The 21874-nt window shown below is 41.6% G+C and overlaps 1 protein-coding gene across 1 annotated transcript in view; it reads left to right on the forward strand.

The window, feature by feature from the left end:
* Positions 1–20879, forward strand: part of EMB2753 (tetratricopeptide repeat (TPR)-containing protein) — a 46222-nt gene extending 25343 nt beyond the window's left edge. The window contains exons 10-26 of the mRNA XM_087690688.1: positions 15330–15407; positions 15500–15553; positions 15831–15901; positions 16015–16069; positions 16147–16242; positions 16359–16487; positions 16582–16664; positions 16739–16969; positions 17052–17187; positions 17271–17390; positions 17556–17687; positions 18182–18238; positions 18622–18719; positions 18832–18890; positions 18982–19093; positions 19229–19332; positions 20252–20879. Of these exons, the coding sequence (XP_087546814.1) occupies positions 15330–15407; positions 15500–15553; positions 15831–15901; positions 16015–16069; positions 16147–16242; positions 16359–16487; positions 16582–16664; positions 16739–16969; positions 17052–17187; positions 17271–17390; positions 17556–17687; positions 18182–18238; positions 18622–18719; positions 18832–18890; positions 18982–19093; positions 19229–19332; positions 20252–20457 (1821 nt within the window). The 3' untranslated portion in view covers positions 20458–20879. The remainder of the gene's footprint in view (positions 1–15329; positions 15408–15499; positions 15554–15830; positions 15902–16014; positions 16070–16146; positions 16243–16358; positions 16488–16581; positions 16665–16738; positions 16970–17051; positions 17188–17270; positions 17391–17555; positions 17688–18181; positions 18239–18621; positions 18720–18831; positions 18891–18981; positions 19094–19228; positions 19333–20251) is intronic.
* The last annotated feature ends 995 nt before the right edge of the window (positions 20880–21874 follow it).

Below are 21874 nucleotides of genomic sequence, written 5' to 3' on the forward strand. Positions count from 1 at the left end.
GAAACATCCTCCTAGGATCCAACTCATATTATTGGTATGTTATGTGTTATCAATACTACGTTTGGTTATGCGTTCTTGGTTTTTCTAGATGAAGAGGGAAAAGTGTTACTTCTATGGCAAGAAGAGGCATCTTTGGAAGTAATGCAAGAAGTTTGTGGGCTCATTGGAGGAGAATAAGGGCAAGGGTGATGTAAATTCTTCAAATCTTCATTCCCACTTGATTTCACTTGGGCAGCCAAAGTTGTGTGACTATGGAATCCATTTTCTAGCCCTAGTAATATAGTCACTTGCATGTTTTTGAGTTGAAGAGGAACGGTGAGAGGGTGATGGCAATGGGGCATCTATGTCTTCCTCATTTATATGATGTGATGGTTCCTTGGGCGTGGCTTTTTATATGCATCATGGTGGTTTTCAAACCTTGTAGTTGGTGTTTCAAGACTATGAAAAAAGTACTCAACAATGAGCTTAGATTTGGCTTTGTTTCTTGTGGGTTCATGTGGAGGGACCCTTTGGTAAGATGATTGAAGGTGGGAAATCGATAGTGATGATGTGCTTTTGTAGGGCTATTTGTGATAGACCACAAAATTCGGCTATTTCTACTTTCTAGGAATTGGGCTCGAGTATGATTAATATCAATGGCAATATCTTCTTCGAGGAGCCTCTGTGAGAGTGCACAATGAAAGAGAGAGACGAACCTTGGCTGCATTTCTTTCTCGAGTGACTAGCAGCCCTTTTAGGGCTTTTTTGTGCAGGTCAGCCCATTTTTGGGGCCCAATCGGCCAATTTTGCTAGCTGCTAGCAGGTCGGCCAGCTTTGGGGAGATGGGGCTATATATAGCTGACCCTAAGTCATCCTTTTCTCCCTCTCTTCTACAGGTCATAGCACACCTTGCTCCTATTCCTCTCCGACATTGGTGCTGCCACTCATTTCAGCCTGATCTGGTGCTCTCACTGACACTTCGGGTTGCGTGTAGAGAGTGATGAGTCCACATCTTTGTATTCAGTATACATTTCAGTCAGTGCAGTATTTCTTTATTCATTCTTTGCTTTCTCTCTTTGTGTTCGTGTTTCTTCTTTCGTTGCGCACTCTCACATGGTATCATCACCTAAGTGAGAACACAGATGTGAGATCTTTTGTAGAGACTGCCCAGGCTACCCATAAACGCAGCCAAAATCACTTGCGTTTTTTGCATTCACACCTTTCCTGTGCAGAGGCAACCCTCTCTCGAGGCAAGGCGACAACATCTATAGCTAGGCAATCTCATTCTGAGGCTTGGCGGCCCCATTAAGATGGCAATTGTCATCATTTGGGGCTTTGTTGGCATCTTCATCAGGCGCCTATCCCTTTTTCTTGAGGCTTGCTCCTTTGCTCAGATCGTCCTCTCCTGTGGACCAGTCGTCAACTTCACAGTCCTTTTCCTCTGCAAATGCAAGATTTCTTGGGTGTGTGTAGGATGTCTTATGAGTTTCGAGGCTTTGATGACTCACAGGAGGAGCTTCTTTCTCAACACTCCTCTGAGCGGAGACATGGCTATTGAGAGTTTCGTGATTGACGATAGGAGTTGTCTCCTCGAACCCATCCTTCTGTCCATGTATCACAGAGGGTTCCATCTTTAGTGAAGGCTTCATCGGAGAAGCCTCTCTCAAATGTTCATATGCCTGCTTTGATACCCTCTATTCAGGTGTCCATCGTCCCTTCTTTACCCAAGGAAGATAAATTGGATAGTTCAAACTATTCCTTATGGTTATGCAAGGTGGAGTGTATCCTTAACACTTTTGACCTATGGGCGCTTGTTACTTCACCCATTGCTCCTCCCAAGGAGGACCCTGATGATGGGGTCTCCATGGACCCTGCAGCCTTATGGGATCGGCTCAACTCTCGAGCCCGCTCCTTTCTCTTTATGAGTCTACAAGATTCTGTTCTTGTGCATGTTCGCAGGTTGCAGGTTGCAGGCTGCGGCGGAAATGTGGAAGAAGCTTGCGTCTTTGTATCAACACAAGACATTTGCCCACAAGATCTCCCTTGAGAAGAAGTTGCGGATGCTTAGTCTTGATGATTCTCCTTCTATGAAGGAGCACATCATGAAGATGGAGGATATGAGGGGTGAGCTTGCCTCTCTTGGACGGAAGATCTCCTTAGAAGACATGGCTATGATTCTTTTGACTTAGTTGCCATCTCCTCGTTTCGATGTCTTCTACACCAGCTTTATCACCTTGAGGACCCGCGAGAAACTCTTATGCGAGGAGCTTTCACTGCTTGTCTTGGAGCATGATGAGCACCTCGGAGAGGTGGGGGCTAGTGGTTTTGGCTTTGCCAAGGATTTTATTGCATGTATAGGTGGTGAGAAGAAGAAGAAGAAGAAGTAGTAGTAGTAGGAGAAGGTCAAGGACAAGAAGGATTCGAAGGAGAAGAAGCTTAAGTGCCCACTCTGTGGGAAGGGCACTCACCTTGAGGAGAAGTCTTGGCAGAAGTACCCCCATTTCAAGCCGAAGGAGAAGGATTCGAAGGATTGGAAGGCTACCCCCGCTACCACAGAATTCGTCTTTGTACATTTGTTTAAGTTGAGGATACAACTCTTGCTTCTTCTACATTATCGAAGCCTTGGCTTGTGGTTAGTGGGGCTTCTTCTCACATGACCTAGTGATAGGATTGGCTTCAAGACGTGTTCTCGAGGGGGCACAGTCACCATTGGTGACAACTCTACTGTCCTTGTTCGGGGAGTGGAGACTATTCCCTTATTGCCAGATTGATAGTCTTCTTTTGCAAGGGTCGTCTATGTATCGGATTTGGGTTTTAACCTCTTGTCTGTTTATGGTTTAACCAAGCTAGATACCTGCATTGTCTTTACACAGGATGCAGTTATTGTGGAGGATGCTTCCTCACGTGCGACTTTTTGGATAGGTACATAGGAGGGTGGGCTTCATACGCTCATAGCCTTAGTTGCGCGGTCTTCTCATGAGCTTGGGCTGCTTTGGCATACTCATTATGGGCATCTGAACCTTGATGCTATATGGCGAGCTTCTTGGAAGAAGGTGGTGGAGGGACTTCCAGATTTTTCTCATTTTCACACTTTGTGCCCTAGTTGCTTGTGGGGCAAGCAACATGGGCAGCCTCATCCCTAGGTTGCCACTAGGAGGGCTTCTACGTTGCTGGAGTTGGTACAGACCGATCTTTGCGGGCCTATGGGCATGGCCTCCCTTGGGAAGGCCAAGTATTTGATGCTGGTTGTGGGCGACTTTAGTTGCTATGTGTGGTCTTACTTTTTGGAGTACAAGAGCGAGGCCTACTTTAGATTTTGTGAGTGGAAGGTGTTTGCGGAAACGCAAACTATTTCCAAAGTCTGTGGTACATGAGTGGACCACGGCGGCGAGTTTACTTCTCACCTCTTTTCTTAGTTTTGTAGGGATCATGGCATTTGGGTGGAGTATATCCATCCGAACACACCATCAAGGAATGGTGTGGTGGAGCATGCGAATTGAACCATGTTGGAGATGGCCCGTTTGATGCTAGATCATAGGAGACTTTCTCATTCCCTTTGGGGTGAGGCGGTGGCTATTGTGGTTCACATCCGCAACCGCTCTCTAACTTCGGCGTTATAGGACATGACTCTCTATGAGGTTTTCTTTAGGATGAAGCCTCTTGTGTCTCATTTTCACATCTTCGGATGTGATGCATTTGTCCATGTGGGCAAGAAGAATAGGAAGACAAAGCTCGACTCGAAGTCGAGAAAGCCTATCTTCCTGTGCTACAGTACGATTGTGAAGGGATATCAGCTCTACAACTCAGCGACATGGAAGATGGAGGTGAGCAGGGATGTGATCTTCGATGAGGCTGCGGCTTTCGAGGATTCGATTGATGGTTCTCTTACAGGTGATGACTTTGTCATCGGTTGAACCTCCCCTATTTTCTGTTCTTCTTCCTTCTAGGTTGCCTCTTAGCACCCCTTCCTCGTCTTCGGCTCCTCCCCTTCCTCCGCTTTCTCCTCCTTCTCTACCCTCTACTCAGGCTTTCCTTTCACCTTTGCGAATGCGACTACGTCTTTGTGGAGTTTTTCTATCCCTTCTGCCTCTCTTCAAGAGTTTTCAAGGGACACTTAGTCAACAAAGGGCAAGCCTTCTACGGATGAGGAGGATCTCCCTTTCCTTGGTGAGGGGGAGTCTTTTACATAGATAGGTGCTTTGTAGGTTCTAGAGGCTACTCAGTTTCCCTCATAGCAGGAGGAGTCTGTTTAGATTCCTCGGTGGTACAGGCAGCTTATGCATGATTCAGGTGTCACTCACTTTTTGCTACTCCTTTTGGTCCACGTAGATCAGTCTGCTTACAGGCCTAGCAAGATAGTTCTCTCTGTGTGAACTGTGCTCTTATGTCACAGATTCTTCAGGATTCAGAGCCTTCTACGGTTGAGGAGGCTTTTGCACAAGATGTTTGGAGACAAGCTATGCAAGATGAGCTCGATTCCATCGATCAAAATCAGTTTTGGGAGCTTGTACCGCGTCCCAAGTGACGGAAGCTGATTGGTGTGAAGTGGGTCTATAAGACCAAGGACCTTGGAGATGGTTCCTTGGACAAGCACAAAGCTAGGCTTGCTGCTAAGGGTTTTGTACAGAGGGTAGGGTTGGATTATTTTGAGACTTCTGCACCTACGGCTTGGATGTCTACTATTCAGGTTATTCTGGCTCTTACAGCCCATTATTGCTGCCTTGTTTATCAGATGGACGTCAAGTGTGCCCTTCTTGAATGGTGTCTTTGCGGAGGAGATCTATGTTTTACAGCCTCCCGATTTTGTTGTGTAGTGGAAGGAGGACCATGTCTACTGATTGTAGAAGGCCCTTTACAGTCTGAAGTAGGCTCCTCAGTCTTGGTACCAGAGGATTGACCCCTTCTTTGTATAGAGTGGTTTCCATCGCTCCGATCATGACCCCAACCTATACTTCAAGGTTGAGGGTAGCTGATGTGTTTTGGTGATTTTGTATGTTGATGATCTTATCATTATTGGGAGCAACACTCAGGAGGTGGATCTTATCATTTAGGATGTGTGTCTGGCTGCATTTCTTTCTTGGGTAGCCAGTAGCCCTTTTAGGGCGTTTTTGTGCAGGTCGGCCCATTTTTGGAACCCAAGTTGGCCAGTTTTGCTGGCTGCCAACAGGTCAGCCAGCTTTGGGGAGATGGGGCTATATATAGCCGACCCCCAATCATTCTTTTCTTACTCTCTTCTGTAGGTCACAACATACCTTACTCCCATTCCTCTCCGACATTGGTGTTGCCACTCATTTCAGCGTGATCTCATCCTCTCACTGATGCTTCGGGCTGTGTGCAAAGATTGATCAGTCCACATCTTTGTATTCAGCATACATTTCAGTGAGTGCAGTATTTCTTTCTTCATTCTCTGCTTTCTCTCTCTGTGTTCGTGTTCCTTCTTCCGTTGCATACTCTCACAGCTCCAACCGGAAAGAGTAACCCCTCTCCATACATGATCTTGTAAGATCAAGTTTTCTGTAAATAACGAAGAATGGGCAAAGTTGCTTTCCAATTCTCCCAAGCGAGAGTTTTCATGAAAGAAGACAATGAAGCCACGACAAAAGAAATATTCGGCTGAGTGTGAATAAGCTAGATGAGGCAGCCAACAAGACACTTGTAACGGGTGGCATCTGTAAGGGGATCTCCTGTTGCCAAAAACTTGGGATCTGGGTCCATGGGGCAGGAAATAGGTTGATACTTGGTCATATTAAACTTTGAGAGAAACTCAAGTATCTACTTGTGTTGGGAAATAAAAATGCCCTTTGTCATCAGATGGATCTTTAATTCGAGGAAGAAGTGTAGGATCCCAAGATTTGTCGTGTCAAACTCTTGTCTCAAAATCTTTGGAGTTTGATCAACCTCTTGAGTATAGCTCTCTGTGATGATAAGATCATTTAGATACAATATGATTAAGACCCACCGGTCACACTTAACCTTGTAGTATAGTTTGGGGTCGTGAGTTGAGCGATGGAAGCTACTTTGTAGAAAGAATTGATCAATCCTATGGCACCAAGCTCTAGGGTCTTGCTTTAGGCCATAGAGCATCTTTTGCAATATGTAGATCCTCCTTTCCTTGCATAAGAAAGCTTGGAGACCAAAACATAAATCTCCTCCTCAAGGATGCCATTCAAGAAGGTAGACTTGATGTCCATTTGATAAATAGACCAGCGGTGGTGCTCTACAAGAGCCAAGATAGTTTGAATAATAGACATTCAAGTTGTGTGTGCAAAAGTCTTGAACTAGTCCAAACCGACCCTTTGAGCAAAACCCTTGGCAACAAGTCTAGCTTTGTACTTGTTCAATGAATCATCTACAAGGTACTTGGTTTTATAGGCCCACTTCACACTTATCACCTTCACTTTCATGGATGCGGAACCAACTTTCAAGTTTGGTTTCACTCGATAGAATTAACCTTCTTTTGCATAGCTTGACACCGAAAATTTGTGCAAGAGCCTTGTCAATTGTAGTGGGCTCTTTGTCATGTAGAATCTGAGACATACAAGCATAGTTCACACATAATGAGCTATCCCGTTGGGCTTGTAAGCGAGCTGATCTACGTGGACTTGGAGTCGTAGGAAAGTAAGAAACACCCAAATCTTACGTGAGTTGCTTGTATCAAAGAGGGAACCGAATAGGCTCATCTTATTGCGAGGGAGATTGAGTAGCCTCCAAGACTTGCAATGTACCTATCTATGTGAAACCAACCTTCTTGCTCGGGTATGGTGGTAAATAACCTGATTAAGCACTAATTACAACTAGGATAAAATTCACATAAACTGAAAATGCACAATTTACCACTTTAATATTTGACAATGGATATCCGATTGGTCCCAAAACTGGTGTCCCTTGCAATATTCCTTTATCTTATATTGCTAACGGAAGGAATACAATTGAGATCCTCTGATCTCCTCCACTAATCCAAGTGCCTCTTACTATGAAAATTAACCAGCAAGCCTCCTTAAATATTTTCCCATTCTTTTGTTTGGGGATTAGCCTTCACCCTGCTCTTTGAAGGACAAATTTAGCCCTCAATTTGATATCGGATGGTTGGTCTCTTGAATCTCCATGAAATTTCTCAATTTCAGCTGTTGGAATTCAAGTCCTAGGTTTTCAATTTTGAGCATGCATCTCGAGGCATGTGTCAAAGCGCTAATTTCTAGTGTAAATTAGGGTTTATAGGGGAGATTGATTTAAATCTCTTCCTTTGATGGCTCAAACTACTAGAGAATACTGAGATAACTACAACCATGGAGGTTGTCACCTATAGTTGAGAACCACCAAAAAGACTGTTGCCTCCTCCTGTATGTTGTCATTTGCACCAAAAGGACCTTGGCTTGCTGTCACGTGCTCCTAGAGGGCTCCAAACTGCTGTCTCATGCTATAGGATTGATCCCTAGTGGTTGCAAATCACATTTGTAGTCTCTCCTTGCTCTCTAACAGCCTCCTCTCTCACAATGGTTGTAATAGACTTTCGCGAGCCCCTAAGAACATTTTTCCCACTTGCATAGGCAAGTTTTGCCAAGTGGTAGCCTTCTAATTTCATTTTTCAGTATTATCAAGTGTATTAAATTAAATATTCAGAATATTAGGTCTGAAAATTAATATAATAATTATTCTAGTGCCCAAAAAGTTAATTTTACTAGCTAAAAATTAAATTGGCATGGCCAATTTGTCTTCTAAGTATCCTTGAGCAATTATTAGTCCTTAGATTAGCATTAATTAATTAATCAATACCTAGTCTCTATTGTCACCGCTGACATTAGTGGCCAATAAATTGGTCTAGGACTAAATTTGACACCAAGTACCACCAAGTACCTGTCAGACATAACTTATTACAACTTTTTTCTTTGGCACCAATTTATATCTTAGGGTCCAAGGTTCCACATTGTGAAATAATTGATTCGCACCTCACATGTGTAAGTCACATGAGCACCTTTGATTAACTTTTAATCAAATGCTAAGCAAGCAATAAAATTTCACGTCCTTGTGATTGATCATTCCCTTGAAATTTTTGCAATCGTCCTTGATTGTACAGCATTGTCCCAAAGAAAAAGCATAATGCACTGGAATTTTCATAAGGCATCATAGTCACAACATTAGCCACTGTTGTACAACCATGGCATATATCCCAAACTTGCGAGTTTGGCCAGTGATATACTTGAGTTTGGGTCACAGGCACCCAATTGAGTCATTCAGGTAGAAGTGATACTATCCTTGTTTGAAACCAGACTCGGAACCCTTTTGGTATATGCAAATTGGGCAGAGTAGCACGTAGTTGTCAAAGATCTTGATCCTCAAGCTAGGTATAGGACTTCATGGGTTTGGTTTATAGATTATACAACAAGCAAGTGGTCTTGTTCTGTGTGAATAGCTTGGGCTTGCTGATTGGATCCACCTGTCTATTGAAGGTCTTTGAGTTTGTGCATAGCCTTTAGACCATGGTGGTTGGCCAGAGGTGTATAGCTCACCTAGCGTTGATGATGTGTATTGAAACATTTGTCGGGTGGACAACTGTATGGGTATCGATTGACAGACTGATTTTGAAACTTACGTCGAGAATAGCACTTCAATGCCCAACTACCAGTCAATTTAGCCAAACTTAGACACTTGGTTGTTGTCTGGTCATTGTATGATCCTCATTATTGAGTTTGAGCAATGTTCTTGGAAGTGAAGGGTGCATTAGGTTGTGAAAGATATAAATATTCTAGATCTGCAATGAAAAGTATTGTTAGATGATGTCTTTGTTGATCGCCTGTGTTAATGTCGGAGATTTAGCTAAGTGCCCCCTCTGCTCGACAGTCCCAACAGCACGAGAGATCCTGTTCGATTCACCACCCAGCGTCGCCTAGAAGGTTGCTGGCTTCCACATCCTCATCCGACTGCCAGCTTTAGCTTCAGGTGAGTCATACTATCATTAGACTCTCTTACTCTCTAGGCTCCCCTTGACCCCGTTTGGGTGCCCAAGGCCCTCGGATGGTCATCCCTTGCGCTTGTCTCCCCGTAAGTTACATTTATTAATGTGACATTTCCTTCCCCTTAAGAATCGGGTTTGTCCTCGAAAACGATACTTCGAAGGTTCAATTGTAATTGAGAAACCTTTTCCTTAAAGTACTTACTCGCTCCCATGTTGAGCTTTCTTCTGAACAATCTTTTCATTTGACCAGATATTCTTGATAAATAGCGTTTCTTGTTCGTCTGTTAGGAACATTTAAAATTCTTTCTGGTTCATGTGGATTAGATTGGTAGTCTAATAGCTCCTCAGTATTATCATTTAAGATTAGATTATCCATATCACCCAACTTCTTTCTAGGCTTACTTACATGAAAAACTGGATGTGTTTTACTACCAGCAGGTAGTTGGAGCTTGTAAGCCTGTTCTCGCACCCTTTTAAGTATTGTGAAAGGACCACAATACTTGGGTGATAGCTTTGGACATCGTCCCATTTTCATGGTTTTAGTTTCTTCAGGCACCTTAAGATAGACCAATTCTCCTTCCTCAAAGGAGATGTCTCTTCGATGAGGATTTGTATAAGCTCTTGCTCGATTTTGAGCTTGCTTAATATTCTCTTGAGCAAATTTTAACACATTATTCATATTCTCCAAAAAGTCCTTTGCTACCTGAACCTTTTCCTTATGCAGTCCTATTGCATGAGGAGCTCTGGGCTGAAACCCATACATTAGCATAAATGGACTATATCCAGTGGAAAAGTGCTTGGCACTATTATATGCAAACTCTAATATCAGTAGATACTCTTTCCAATTAGTTTACCTTTTACTTAGATATGCCCTAAGCATATCTTCAAGGATTTGATTAATCCTTTCAGTTTGCCCATCAATTTCCGGGTGCTCTGCTGTACTCATGCTAAGTTTAGTATCCAACTTCCTAAATACAGCTGCCAAAATTGACTATCAAAATTTCTATCCCGATTAGAAACTATATTTGCTAGAAGGCCATACAATTAGTATATGTTCTCTATGAACAATCTAGCAAATTCTGGTGTTTTAACATTAGTTGAAGTTGGAATAAACCTAGCCATTTTGGTTAACCTATTCACAATCACCCACACAGAGTCGTGCCCCCTCTGTGTTTTGGGTAACGCGACAATAATGTCCATCGAGATACTCTCCCATTTTCTTGAAGGAATCTCTAATGGATGGAGAAGTCCTCCCATTTTTAATCTTTCAGCTTTATTAACCTGGCATTTATTACATTTGACCACATAGCCAAGGACGTCCTTATTCATTCCAGGCCAATAGAATTGCCTTTTAATAAGACTATAAGTCTTATTAACTCTTGGATGTCCCGCACTAGGGCTATCATGACACTCAAAGAGTATCTAGTGCCTTATTTCTTCATCTTTCGGGACACATACTCTACCCTTGTAGAGTAAATAACCATTACCAATGGTAAAGTTTTTCCACTTGAATCCCATTTGAGCAACCCCTGATACTCCATTTCCTTGTTGAACATCCTTAGATATTTCTTCCTCAGTGGAGGCTCTTCCATTTGGATCTCCATTTTTTATTGCTTCCCATATGTTGGAATATGCTGGATCAACCTGGCATTTCTCTTTTAAGGATTCAAGTAAATCGGAAGTGAACTGAGTAAAACTCAATTCATTTATGATGGGCATTTTTGTTGAGTGCATGAGCCACTATATTGTACTTTCCCTTTCTATATCTTATTTCTTAGTCGAACTCTTGGAGGAGTTCGGTCCATCTAGCTTTACGCCCTTGTAGATCCGGTTGGTCATTAAGCCACTTAATGCTTTCATGATCAGACAAGATTTAAAGTTTGGCACCGTACAAATAGTGTCTCCATTTCTTCATTGCATGTACTATTGTATACAACTCCCTCTCATGAACGGAATAATTCTGTTTTGCACGGTCTAATTTCTTGCTTTCAAAAGCAACTGGTCGACTCTCTTGTAATAAGACGGCGTCTACAGTCCTATCACTGGCATTAGCTTCAACCACGAATGGTTTATTGGGAACCACAATTAATAGTACTGGAGCTGTAGCAATAGCTACCTTAAGTTTTTGAAAACTTTCATTTTGGATCTGTTTCCCAATTAAAGCTCTTTCCTTTTCCTTTAAGTTGGTCCGTCATTGAAACAACTATCTTGGCATAATCTCGAATGAATCTACGATAAAATCCAGATAAATCTAGGAAGATCTGCAGTTCTTCCAGGTTCCTTGGAGATGGCCATTCAATAATTGCCTATACTTTTTCTGGATCCATCCTGATTTCCTCTTTCGAGATAATATGCCCTAAGTATTTGACCTCTTCTGCAAAAAATTCACATTTAGTTTTCTTCGCATAAAGGGAATGCGTTCTTAACAATTGGAATACTAATCGTAAGTGTTCCAAATGTTCTTCTCTTGATTTACTAAAGATTAATATATCATCGAAGAAGACTACTACAAAGTGTTCTAGATAGAGCCTTAACACACTATTCATCAGCTTCATAAAAGTAGCCGGTGCATTAGTGAGGCCAAAAGGCATCACCAAAAAATCATAATGCCCATATCTAGTACGAAATGCCGTCTTAGGAACATCCTAGGCCTTAATTCTTACTTGGTGATAGCCTGATCTTAAGTCTATCTTTGTAAAGAATTTTGCCCCTTGTAATTGATCAAAAAGATCCTCAATTCTGGGCATAGGAAATTTATTCTTCACTGTTATTTTATTAAGTGCTCTATAATCAACACAAAGTCGCATAGAACCATCTTTTTTCTTCACCAATAAAATTAGCGAAGCCCAAGGTGAATTGCTGGGTTGTATAAACCCTTTATCAAGGTAATCCTTAATTTGTCTTTCGGCTTCGTGGTGCTGTGTTTCACTTAGCTTATAAGGTGGTTTAGAAATAGGGTGTGTATCCGTATCTATGTCAATTGGGTGATTTACATCATCCCTATTCGGTAGAAGGCCACTTGGTAAATCAGAAGGAAACACATCTTTAAATTCATCTAATAAACCACTTAATTCATTATTTACATTCAACTCACAAACATAAGAAAATTGTTGCTTTATATTACAGAAAGTAAAAGTGTTCTGTACAGGAAGGGTCCATAACATATATATCTCACAAGCTTCCTTCTTTATCAGCTTCTGAACTTCAATGGAACACAACAAAGGGTTATCAAATACTCCATGTTCGCCTTGAATCACAAAAGTTTTACCATCCCTTTCAAATTCCAGTGTATTATGATGATAACTACGTGTTAAGGATGGTTCCAATCCCCGTAGCCACACTTCCTAAAGCAATATCGGCTCTTCCCATATTCATAATTTGAAAATCAAGTTTATCTTTATATCCTTGGATCTCAATTTCCAAAATGGATACCATTGTATCCCATATTTTATTATCTTGACCTTGCATCATACGAACAGCATATCGATGCCTACTCTTTTGTTGGGGAAGTTTCAATTTTTTAACAAGTGCATAAGTTTATGAAGTTGTGGATGGCAGAGTCATCAATCATGACTCTAACCCTCTTTCCAGCTATCAATCCATGCACTCTAACTAAATCATGTGGCGCAAAAGTAGGCTGCTACATAGAAGTTGACATTTAACACCTGTGTTACATCCTTGTGCAAGACCTCTAAAGATTTATACTTTTCATGTCCCTTTAATTCCAGGGTTTGCACGATTTGTTTCTCTTTTCGCTTGCCCTTTTCCTTATCCTTTCCTTTATTTTCCCCTTTTTCCTTTGGGGCAATTCCAAGCAGCATGGTTAGGGGATAGACAATTGAAACACAACTTTTTTTTTTTAGCCTTATCAAAGTCATCTTGGCTTAACTTTGGCCTTACATATTGTTTCCTTTCAAAGGGTTGTTTCTTGCCCTTAAGAAATGGCATTTTCCTTTTTGATTTGCCTACAAATTTTGAGGCTTCAAATTCCTTAGTCTTGGGCTTTGTATCAGTGAGACTAGTGAGTGCACCTGGACGCGTATTATCTTCATTGATTAATGCAAATTTAATTGCTTCTTCAAGCATCTTGGGTGAACTCCTTTTCACTTCTTTTTTATTGGCCTTATCGAGTCCCCTTATGAATCCTCTTGTCTTTTGAAATTCATCTATTCCTTCCAATTTGAGGATTATCTCAGGATACTCCTCAAGATATGTCAGCAAAGGTCTGCCCTTTTGTCTGACATAATCCCAATCTTTCCAATTTCTTTCTATTTTATTTTTAGGAAGGAATTCTTTCAAAAAGATTGATTCAAATTGAGCCCAAGTTTCAGGTATTTTATTTGTCTCCTTTAAAGTTCTCCACTATTTATATGCCTTTGGCCCCAAGGTTATACTGGCCTCCAGCGCTTGGAGATGTGGTGGAGTATTCTTAAGTTTATGCAAATCCTCCCATTTTTGGAGAAAATTAAAGATAGTGTCTTTATTTCTGTCTTTTTCCTTCCCGTGAATTTGAAGGAGTTTCATATATTTTAACATTGGGTTATCCCTTAGCTTTTGGTGGGGTTCCCTGGGATCTCGCATAGTCACATCTAGATCTTTCAATGAAGATGAATTGTCTGACGTTTCTACCTTATTTTTATCCCTTTCTAATAACAATTCTAATTGAGATTTTTTTTTCTGTGAGTGCTTGAGTTAGCAACTCCATTTGAGCCCCCTTGTGCTTGCACACGAGCAGTTAAATCATTAAATTGTTCCCGTGTAGCAAAAAATTCTTCCCATTGTTCTTCTTGAATTTCCGTTTCATGGGGATCCACCATAGGATGGTCCTCGGAACTAGAGTCTTCGGTTACCCCCTTTTTCTCTTTGCCCTCCATTAATACACTGGTATTAGAAAGCAAATATAAGAAATTTGCATACAAGATGAGGTACTTCCTTGATTATAGTGAGGGGGCAACGATCGATGGCTTTGATAGTTTAGTGCTAACAAAAGATGTGAGGAACAATTGACTTTCCTCCAGACTTTCTTCTAGATTGTGGCGCTCGCGTGAGAATAAGACTTGTCGAGTAGAAACACAGGATGAAGATGGGATTAAACAACCCCCCTGCCAGGTCATGTATGAACTAGGTGGGACCACTATTGTCACTTTAAGGTGGAATTTCGCCCGATACGTCTTACACCGTCCCCCTTCCCTGCTGACGATGCTCATGCAGGTTCGAATCCTGCCGTCGACCGTCCCTACTAGCAACGCCCGCGTTAGCCTAGTGCGACTGCTTCGTGTTGATGTGGACAGCTGCAGGATTGATGAGCACTGATGCCGACTGGCAATGTGATAGCTCCAGATTGGCGCGCCAGATAGGGACGGGACCCGATGGCTCCAAGTAGGGACGAAACCAGACGGCTCTTTTCGCTAGGTAGGAATGGGACGTGGCGGCTCCATGTAGGGACGGAACCCAATGGTTCTTTTCCGAAAAAGCCCGCCACGCTTCCGCTGCGACAAGGGCGTAAAGCCCTTTTGACTCTTTCCAAGGTAATGTCACCCAATTGCTCTGATACCAGTGTTAGATAACGCCTGTGTTGATCGCTTGTGAAAATGTTGGGGATTCAGCTAAGTGCCCCCTCTGCTCGACAGTCCCAACAGCACAAGAGATCCTGTTCGATTCACCACCCAGCCTCGCCTAGAAGGTTGCTGGCTTCCACATCCTCATCAGACTGCCAGCCGTCAGCTTCAGGTGAGTCATACTATCATTAGACACTCTTACTCTCTAGGCTCCCCTTGACCCCGTTTGGGTGCCCAAGGCCCCCGGACGGTCATCCCTTGCGCTTGTCTCCCCATAAGTTACATTTATTAATGTAACAAGTATTATCTTTCCAATGCAGATTTACCATGTTTGCTGGTTTATAGCTTTCAAGAATTCAAGCCTTTTAGGGATTGAGGATGGCCTAAATTTCTGCAATCTGCAGAGGGATCCCTTTTGTGGCGCCCTTTGTTCAAGTTGTGTGAAGGGGGATTAACTAGACTTCTATGTTTCTTCATACCTCTGCTTAAGTCAATACGAATTGAGTTGTAAAGTTGTCTCTCTGTTTTTTTGCCATTCTACAACAGATTTTCTGTCCTCGAAAGGACCCTGGGACCAATTATTGATGCAAAAGCTGTTTTGAGTGTTAAAGTGAAACTAGCCTACATTTTTGTATGATGCATTATGGTCTTATTTTCTTGTTTTCTTCGCAATAAGCATCTGCATTTCATAATTTTACTATGAGCATTCTTCACATTTTTGAGTGCTCACGGAAGGTAATACCTGCATCTGTTTGGTAGAATACTGTGAGGTTTGGCTATCTAAATGCACGACCTTAATGACAGGTTGGTTTCTTGTTCTGGGAATCTCTTGTCTTCAGCGGATTCCTCTTGATTTTATGGAGATTGGCAGTTTTCGGCAGGCTGTGGACTCATATGTCAGACCTTTGTTAAGAAAAGTGAGTGGATGTCAAGATTAATTATTTAGCTTTGATTCAATGGAATTGGATTGACTTGTGCTTTTCTGACTGAAATGTTCTTCTTGATGCAGGGTGTTCCTTCACTCTTTTCTGATCTCCGATCTTTGTATAATCACCCTGGCAAGGTATGACCTTTTTCATAATCAATGATACTGATTTGGTAGTTAAAAACACAAAATTTGAAACACAGCTCTCAAAAAGAATAAGAATGGCCTCCAAAGGTTTCTTTCCTTTTTAGCATTCGAATATAGAGTTAACATAATGGTGCTTAAAGTTTTGGCATGGTAGTGCTTCCAGGCTATCAAGAAATGAAATGATGTGTTAGTGCTTTGCACATGCACGCACACACATCACACATACACACGTATATGTAAACATTTGCAGCATTTGCATGTTCAACAGGGAGATGTCATAGAGGACATTTTAACTGAGTACGAGGGGTCATTGCATGCTAATGGGACTTTTCCTGGATGGTAACATGAAACTTTGTCTCTCTTCTGTTAATCTGTTAAAGTCTCTTAATTTCCCTACTGTGTGATTAAAGTATGCTGACAGCTCAGGCTTACTGTGTTATAAATTGGTGCAGTTCTGAACAAGAAGCACCATCCACTTTGTTGTGGACGCTCTTTTTATTGGCTCAGGTGTGTATTCTTACCTGAAGGTTGAAGTTACTATGTGGCAACATTCAATTTTGACACTATCTACTTCACCTTTGCAGCATTATGATCGAAGGCAAAATTATGAGAAAGCAATTCAGAAAATTGATGATGCCATATCTCATACTCCCACTGTTATTGATCTTTATCTGGTTAAGGTAGTTTTTGAAAATCCGATTGTCTTGTTTATCAGGTGTCTTCCTTATCTGAAAGGTCATAGTGTTGTGAATGTGCAAAAGTCCCATTAGTATCAGGCACTACTTCACTGTTTCAGGGGAGAATATATAAGCATGCTGGAGATATGGTAGCAGCAGCAGCTATGGCTGATACTGCTCGAATGATGGACCTAGCTGACAGGTTCTTAAACAGCGAATGTGTCAAGCGCATGCTGCAAGCTGATCAGGTATTTTCAAGTCTTGTAGTGGCAGTTACGTCTGCAGCTCATAAAAGTGCTGGAGGATGTGATGCTAATTGGTGATGGCCTTTACCATTTGCAGGTGGAACAGGCTGAAAAGACTGCTTTACTGTTCACTAAGGATGGTGATCAACACAACAATTTGTATGATATGCAGTGCATGTGGTAATGCATTCTTCTTGAGTGCCTATTGATTTCCCTTCTGTCAGAATCCCTTGACTTAGTTGAGGGTCTTGCAGGTATGAACTTGCAGCAGGTGACAGCCATTTTCGCCAAGGATCACTCGGACGTGCATTGAAAAAATATCTTGCTGTGGAAAAACATTACGCAGACATGGTTGAAGATCAGTTTGATTTTCATACATATTGTATACGAAAGATGACTCTTCGTGCATATATCCATATGCTACGGTTTCAAGACCATTTACATTCCCATAGGTTTTTCTATCGAGCTGCAGCAGCGGCAATCAGGTGACTTTTACTGCCAGCTTGGAATGGGAATTTTTGGAGTTGTACAAGTTTAGTCATTTGATCTATTTTGTTGTCCTTGTAGATGCTATCTGAGCCTACATGACTCTCCCCCTAAAAATGCCATTGAAGAAGAAGAGGCAGCTGTGGCAGGGCTACCAGCAGCAGAAAGGAAGAGGCTTCGACAAAAGCAGCGAAAAGAGGCTGCAAGGGCAAAAAAGGCATTTCTTCTTGAAAAGTACAGCAAGCTTTACTAGCTCTGGGGAGATAATATCATCTGCTGATCCCTATGTTCACTTAACAGGAAGCGGAAGAGAGAGCGAAAGAGGAGGAGGCTGCAAATATAGCTTCATCAAAAGGAGGAAAGAAGGGCGCTTTGCCTAAGCCTGTGGACTCTGATCCTGATGGTGAGAAACTTATACAGGTATCTCCAATGCTTGACCTATGTAGATTGGATTTATTCTTTCTAAATAGGATTGGTTTCAGCAGTTTATATGTATGCGATGTCACATAACGAGTCATTTCCAAGCAATTGTGCACTATGTTTGCAATGCTATCATAGCCTTTCCTTACAGTGGTTCTTTTTCAGGTTGAGGATCCATTAGGAGAGGCGACGAAGTATTTGAGACTTCTACAAGAACATTGTGTGGAGTGGCTAGACACACACAAACTTGCTTTTGAGATCTATATTCGGAAGAAAAAGCTTCTTTTAGCACTTCAGGTATAATATTCTTGTCAAAAAAGTCCTAACATGTTGGTTGAAGTGTGTGGTGCACTGGATGCACAGGATGCTCTACGATCACACATGCTGTGGTTTCATTGTGTAAAATGCATATGGGGCACTCAGTCTTCTTGAATTTGATTTTAGAGGAGAGTTTCACATGGGGTGCACTGGTTTAATCATCTAGTTTCCAACTGACTTTGGAGACACTCACCTTTTATAGTTTCCAGCTTACTTGGACTCTTCTCACATTTTGTGGTTTCATTGTGTAGAATGCAGATGGGGCACTCATAGTCTTCTTGAATTTGATATTAGAGGAGAGTTTCACATGGGGTGCACTGGTTTAATCATCTAGTTTCCAACTGACTTTGGACACACTCACCTTTTATAGTTTCCAGCTTACTTGGACTCTTCTCACATTTTGTATGTAGCTTAACTCAAAACATTGTTTGTACCGCATTTAGAACTGACAGTTCCTTGTGTGCTGACACCAGGCACTTAAAAGGATATTCAAACTGGATGCAGGAAATCCAGATGCTCATCGTTGCATGGTATGTTCATTTTGAGCTGCAAGTTTTGGATCATCATAGAATTGATGTTTGAAGGTTGTCTTTTGTTGTGGAATGTGATTTGAAGTGAAATGGTCAACTTTTTGATCTGTTAATTCAAGCACAAGTCAGATCTTAGTCAGGTGTGGTAGAGATTTTAAAATTATAGGTTTGTCATGAAACGACTGCTCTCAATCTTTATGCTCATAAGATCTCATGTTGGGTTGATGGTTGTCTATCCTGCTTACCCAAGGTATACTGTGCTAAAGTCCGTTGGAACTACACAAAGTTGTAAAGCCAGGGCAGCTGAGCTTACTGTCCTTAAGAGTCTTGTAAGGCCAGTGCTAGGTGAAAGTGTCTTGTGGCTCACAAGCTCAATTTCTCAGGTGCGGTTTTTTCATGTGGTGGATGGGCTACCTCCTCCTGAAACACAGTCTGAAAAATTGGTTCAGAGTGTTATAAACCTGGAAAGAGCTGCATTCAAGTATGTTTCGAGTGATATCTCTTTGGAACTTCCATTCAATCTTCTGCATCATTTTGAATTTCCATGTATTATTGCTACACATTTCTTAATGATTTGTACCATTTACTTGTAGGTCGTTGGACTCACCAAATCTCTTGAAGGTCAATCAAGCTTTTCTTGACCTTCACAAAGGTGTGAGTTCAATCCTTTGAGGCTGCATTTTTGTTTAGTATAGCAATTGCTATTTTGTAACATGAATGCATTTGTTTCTGTAAAATTGCAGATTCTCTCTCTCACAGAGCTGCTGCTGCAGAGGTTTTGTATCTTCTTGATCCAGATAAGAAAGATGTTTCAGTGCAGATAATTGAGTCTTCAGAGCCTAAGTTAGTATCAAGGTAGTAATGCCATAGCGCAAATGAATGATCTACAGCTTCAAATTGCTTATTTTCATCCAGTCCATATTTATATACATATCAGAGTGTTCCTTTCAATACGTTAGAAACATTTGATAAGCCCATCTGTGTGTTTAGTGGTGTGACGCTTGCTTCTGGACCTGGAGAATGGGAGCTCAAAGATTGTATTTCTGTTCATGAACTTTTGAGTACAACACTCAATGATTCAGCAGCAGCTGCAAGTAAGGCGTTAATTTCTTTTACTGATTTGATTGAGTTCACTCATGACTTAGCTATCTCTAGTCTATCTGTTATCTCCTTTTGTACGGAGCGGCTCACAGATGTTATCCCACAATGGCCAGTTGGAACACTTACTCTTCATAATATAACATCTGGCAATAAGAAGGGTTTTGTATTTTCTCATCTGTCTGGTGTGATAATCTAACAAAGCTTCTCCTCAGAATCCCCAATTTTTATCCTGCAGCTGTGCTAGTTATTATTCTCTACCACATCTTCTGTATTCTGTTTATTCTGCTATAATATTTATATAAAACTGTGTCCTTTTACCCCGCAGCTGTGCCTGTTCCTATACATCCTTTTACCCTGCAGCTGTGCCTGTTCCTATGCTTGGCTGTGCATGTAGTAGAGGTCCCGGCACTCCTTTCTTGTTAATGGTCCACTCCTTTCAGAGCTTAATCTGGAATAAAGCAAGGTTGGGTTACAGGCCAAGAAGACGAATATAGTTGTAGGAACATGGAAAGAGACTGGAGGAATTAGATGTTTTCTATTGTTAACAGAATATTTCCATTAGAGTATCTGTCAGTTCATGGCCCATGATGGAACTTCTGACAGGATAATTCAACATGACATATTAATGTAGAATGAATTCATGGCTAAGTTCAATTTTAATCACTACTGTAGTTAAATTGAAACTGCATCATTTGAAGAACCACTGCTCAAACATGTGAAATGAACTTCAGCATCTTCCTGCCTGATTATACGAAAACCACCTGTTAATGCCTATTGTGTCTTTCGTATATTTTCTAAAGAATGTGGCTAACAACAGAACTGCCCAAACTTCTAAAGGTGTAGTGCTGCTTTTAGATTGCGATAGTGATGCATGGTTTCTTCCTTTCTTATTTGCTCTGGTAACTTTTGCAGGATGGAATGCACGATGTGCAGAGCTATTTCCCTACTCAACTTATTTTGAAGGTGCAAAAAGCTCATTCAACACTGGAAGTGGAACAAAGGCTTCATGCCAAAAGACTCAGAATGGGGACTTACCTAGTGTGTCCAATCATGGGAAGACCAAGCAAGTTGCAAATGGTGACCTGCCTGCTTTGCAAGAGCTATCAATTTGCACTTGAGAAGTGGAAGTGGTATTTGTGCCAACTTCTGAATTGGGACGGGAAGGCTGCAAATTGTGACTTGCATTATGGTTGCAAGTCCGGTTAAGTGTCAGCTGCAAATTTTTGTAGTGTATGTGGCGCATAGAAATTCTTTGAGAATAAAAAGTTAGTGAGTTCTGGAAGCAAAGAGGCCTCTTGTATTTCACTTGTGAACTATGTATATGCTTTCCATTGATAGACCCTGTTATGTTTAGAATGAATCAGTATCTAAGGTATTTTTTGGGCATCACTTGTGTCAAAACAGGCAGCTTTGTAATAACTTCTGGTTCTGAGAAGTTTGCAACATGTAATCCTTTTGGAATCACTCATTGCAAATTAGGCAGTAAGTAATAAATGGAGTTAGATGCTCAAACATTTGAGATGTTTGCAACATGTAATTTATATAATTGCAGGATGTACCGGGGATAGAGTTCTTGCATGATAAACGGACTGTAGAGGCTTGGATCTGTTTGACAACAATATGGCTGATTCTGTGACAAGGTCTGTTTGGTTAAGTGATGTGTTTTTCCAAAACCTTTGTTTCAACTGTTGTCATGATGTTCATCCAACCCAGCTTGACGTAGTGTCAGACTAGAAGAGCAATTTGCTAAGCATCCTTAACAGACTTTGTGGCAAGCATCCTGCAGTAAAGTACACATCCTTTCATGAATCAAGGAAACATGTGTTGACACTGTAGAATTACTGCCTGACAGTTTTGTACATGGGTACTTCAGTTATCTTGGGAGTCTTTTGCCACTTTGGATATCATCAGAAGCCTGGGGCTGCAGACAATCTTGGGGCACCAGAAATTGTGAAGGAAGGACCGGAAAGAGTTCGTTGATTTGACCTTGATGGCCTGAAGTTGGCCAAATAGGATAATGGCCCACAGGGGTAATAGAGCCTTGTGCAGCTTGCGAAGCTTGGGTCACACCTTAGATCATCCCATGAGAGCGCTGGTAGGACTTTCTTAGAGACGCACGAGAGAAGAGTTGGGAGTGAAGCAGCATCATTTGATCTTGATAAAGCATTCGAGTCCTTGAATTCTTCCTCGATCCAACCAGAGGGTAATGGAGATGTATTGAGGATGAGACAATGTACCAAATCGCTTCTGCACATCTCATGCCTGCATAACAGCACTTCAATCTGAGAGTTCAGGCCTTTCAAGATTATCATCTGTTTTAGCACACATGTTCTGTAGGAGTGAATTTTGAGAGACATTCTTGGGCTGCAGTTATGATCGGATGGCCCAATCAAGTGACTATAGTTCACACTTTTCGTGCACAAGCATTCAAGAAAGTATAGAGGAAGGCATAGTAGTGAAGTGAATGTAATGATTGATCACCACCAACACGAGGGTCGAAACCCTCTTGAAGCTGAAAAAGCAGAACATGAAAGT

This window comes from Lygodium microphyllum, chromosome 13 (genome assembly GCF_053477565.2).
Source record: "Lygodium microphyllum isolate KBCC chromosome 13, Lygodium_microphyllum_v1.1.10, whole genome shotgun sequence".
Lineage (NCBI taxonomy): Eukaryota > Viridiplantae > Streptophyta > Polypodiopsida > Schizaeales > Lygodiaceae > Lygodium > Lygodium microphyllum.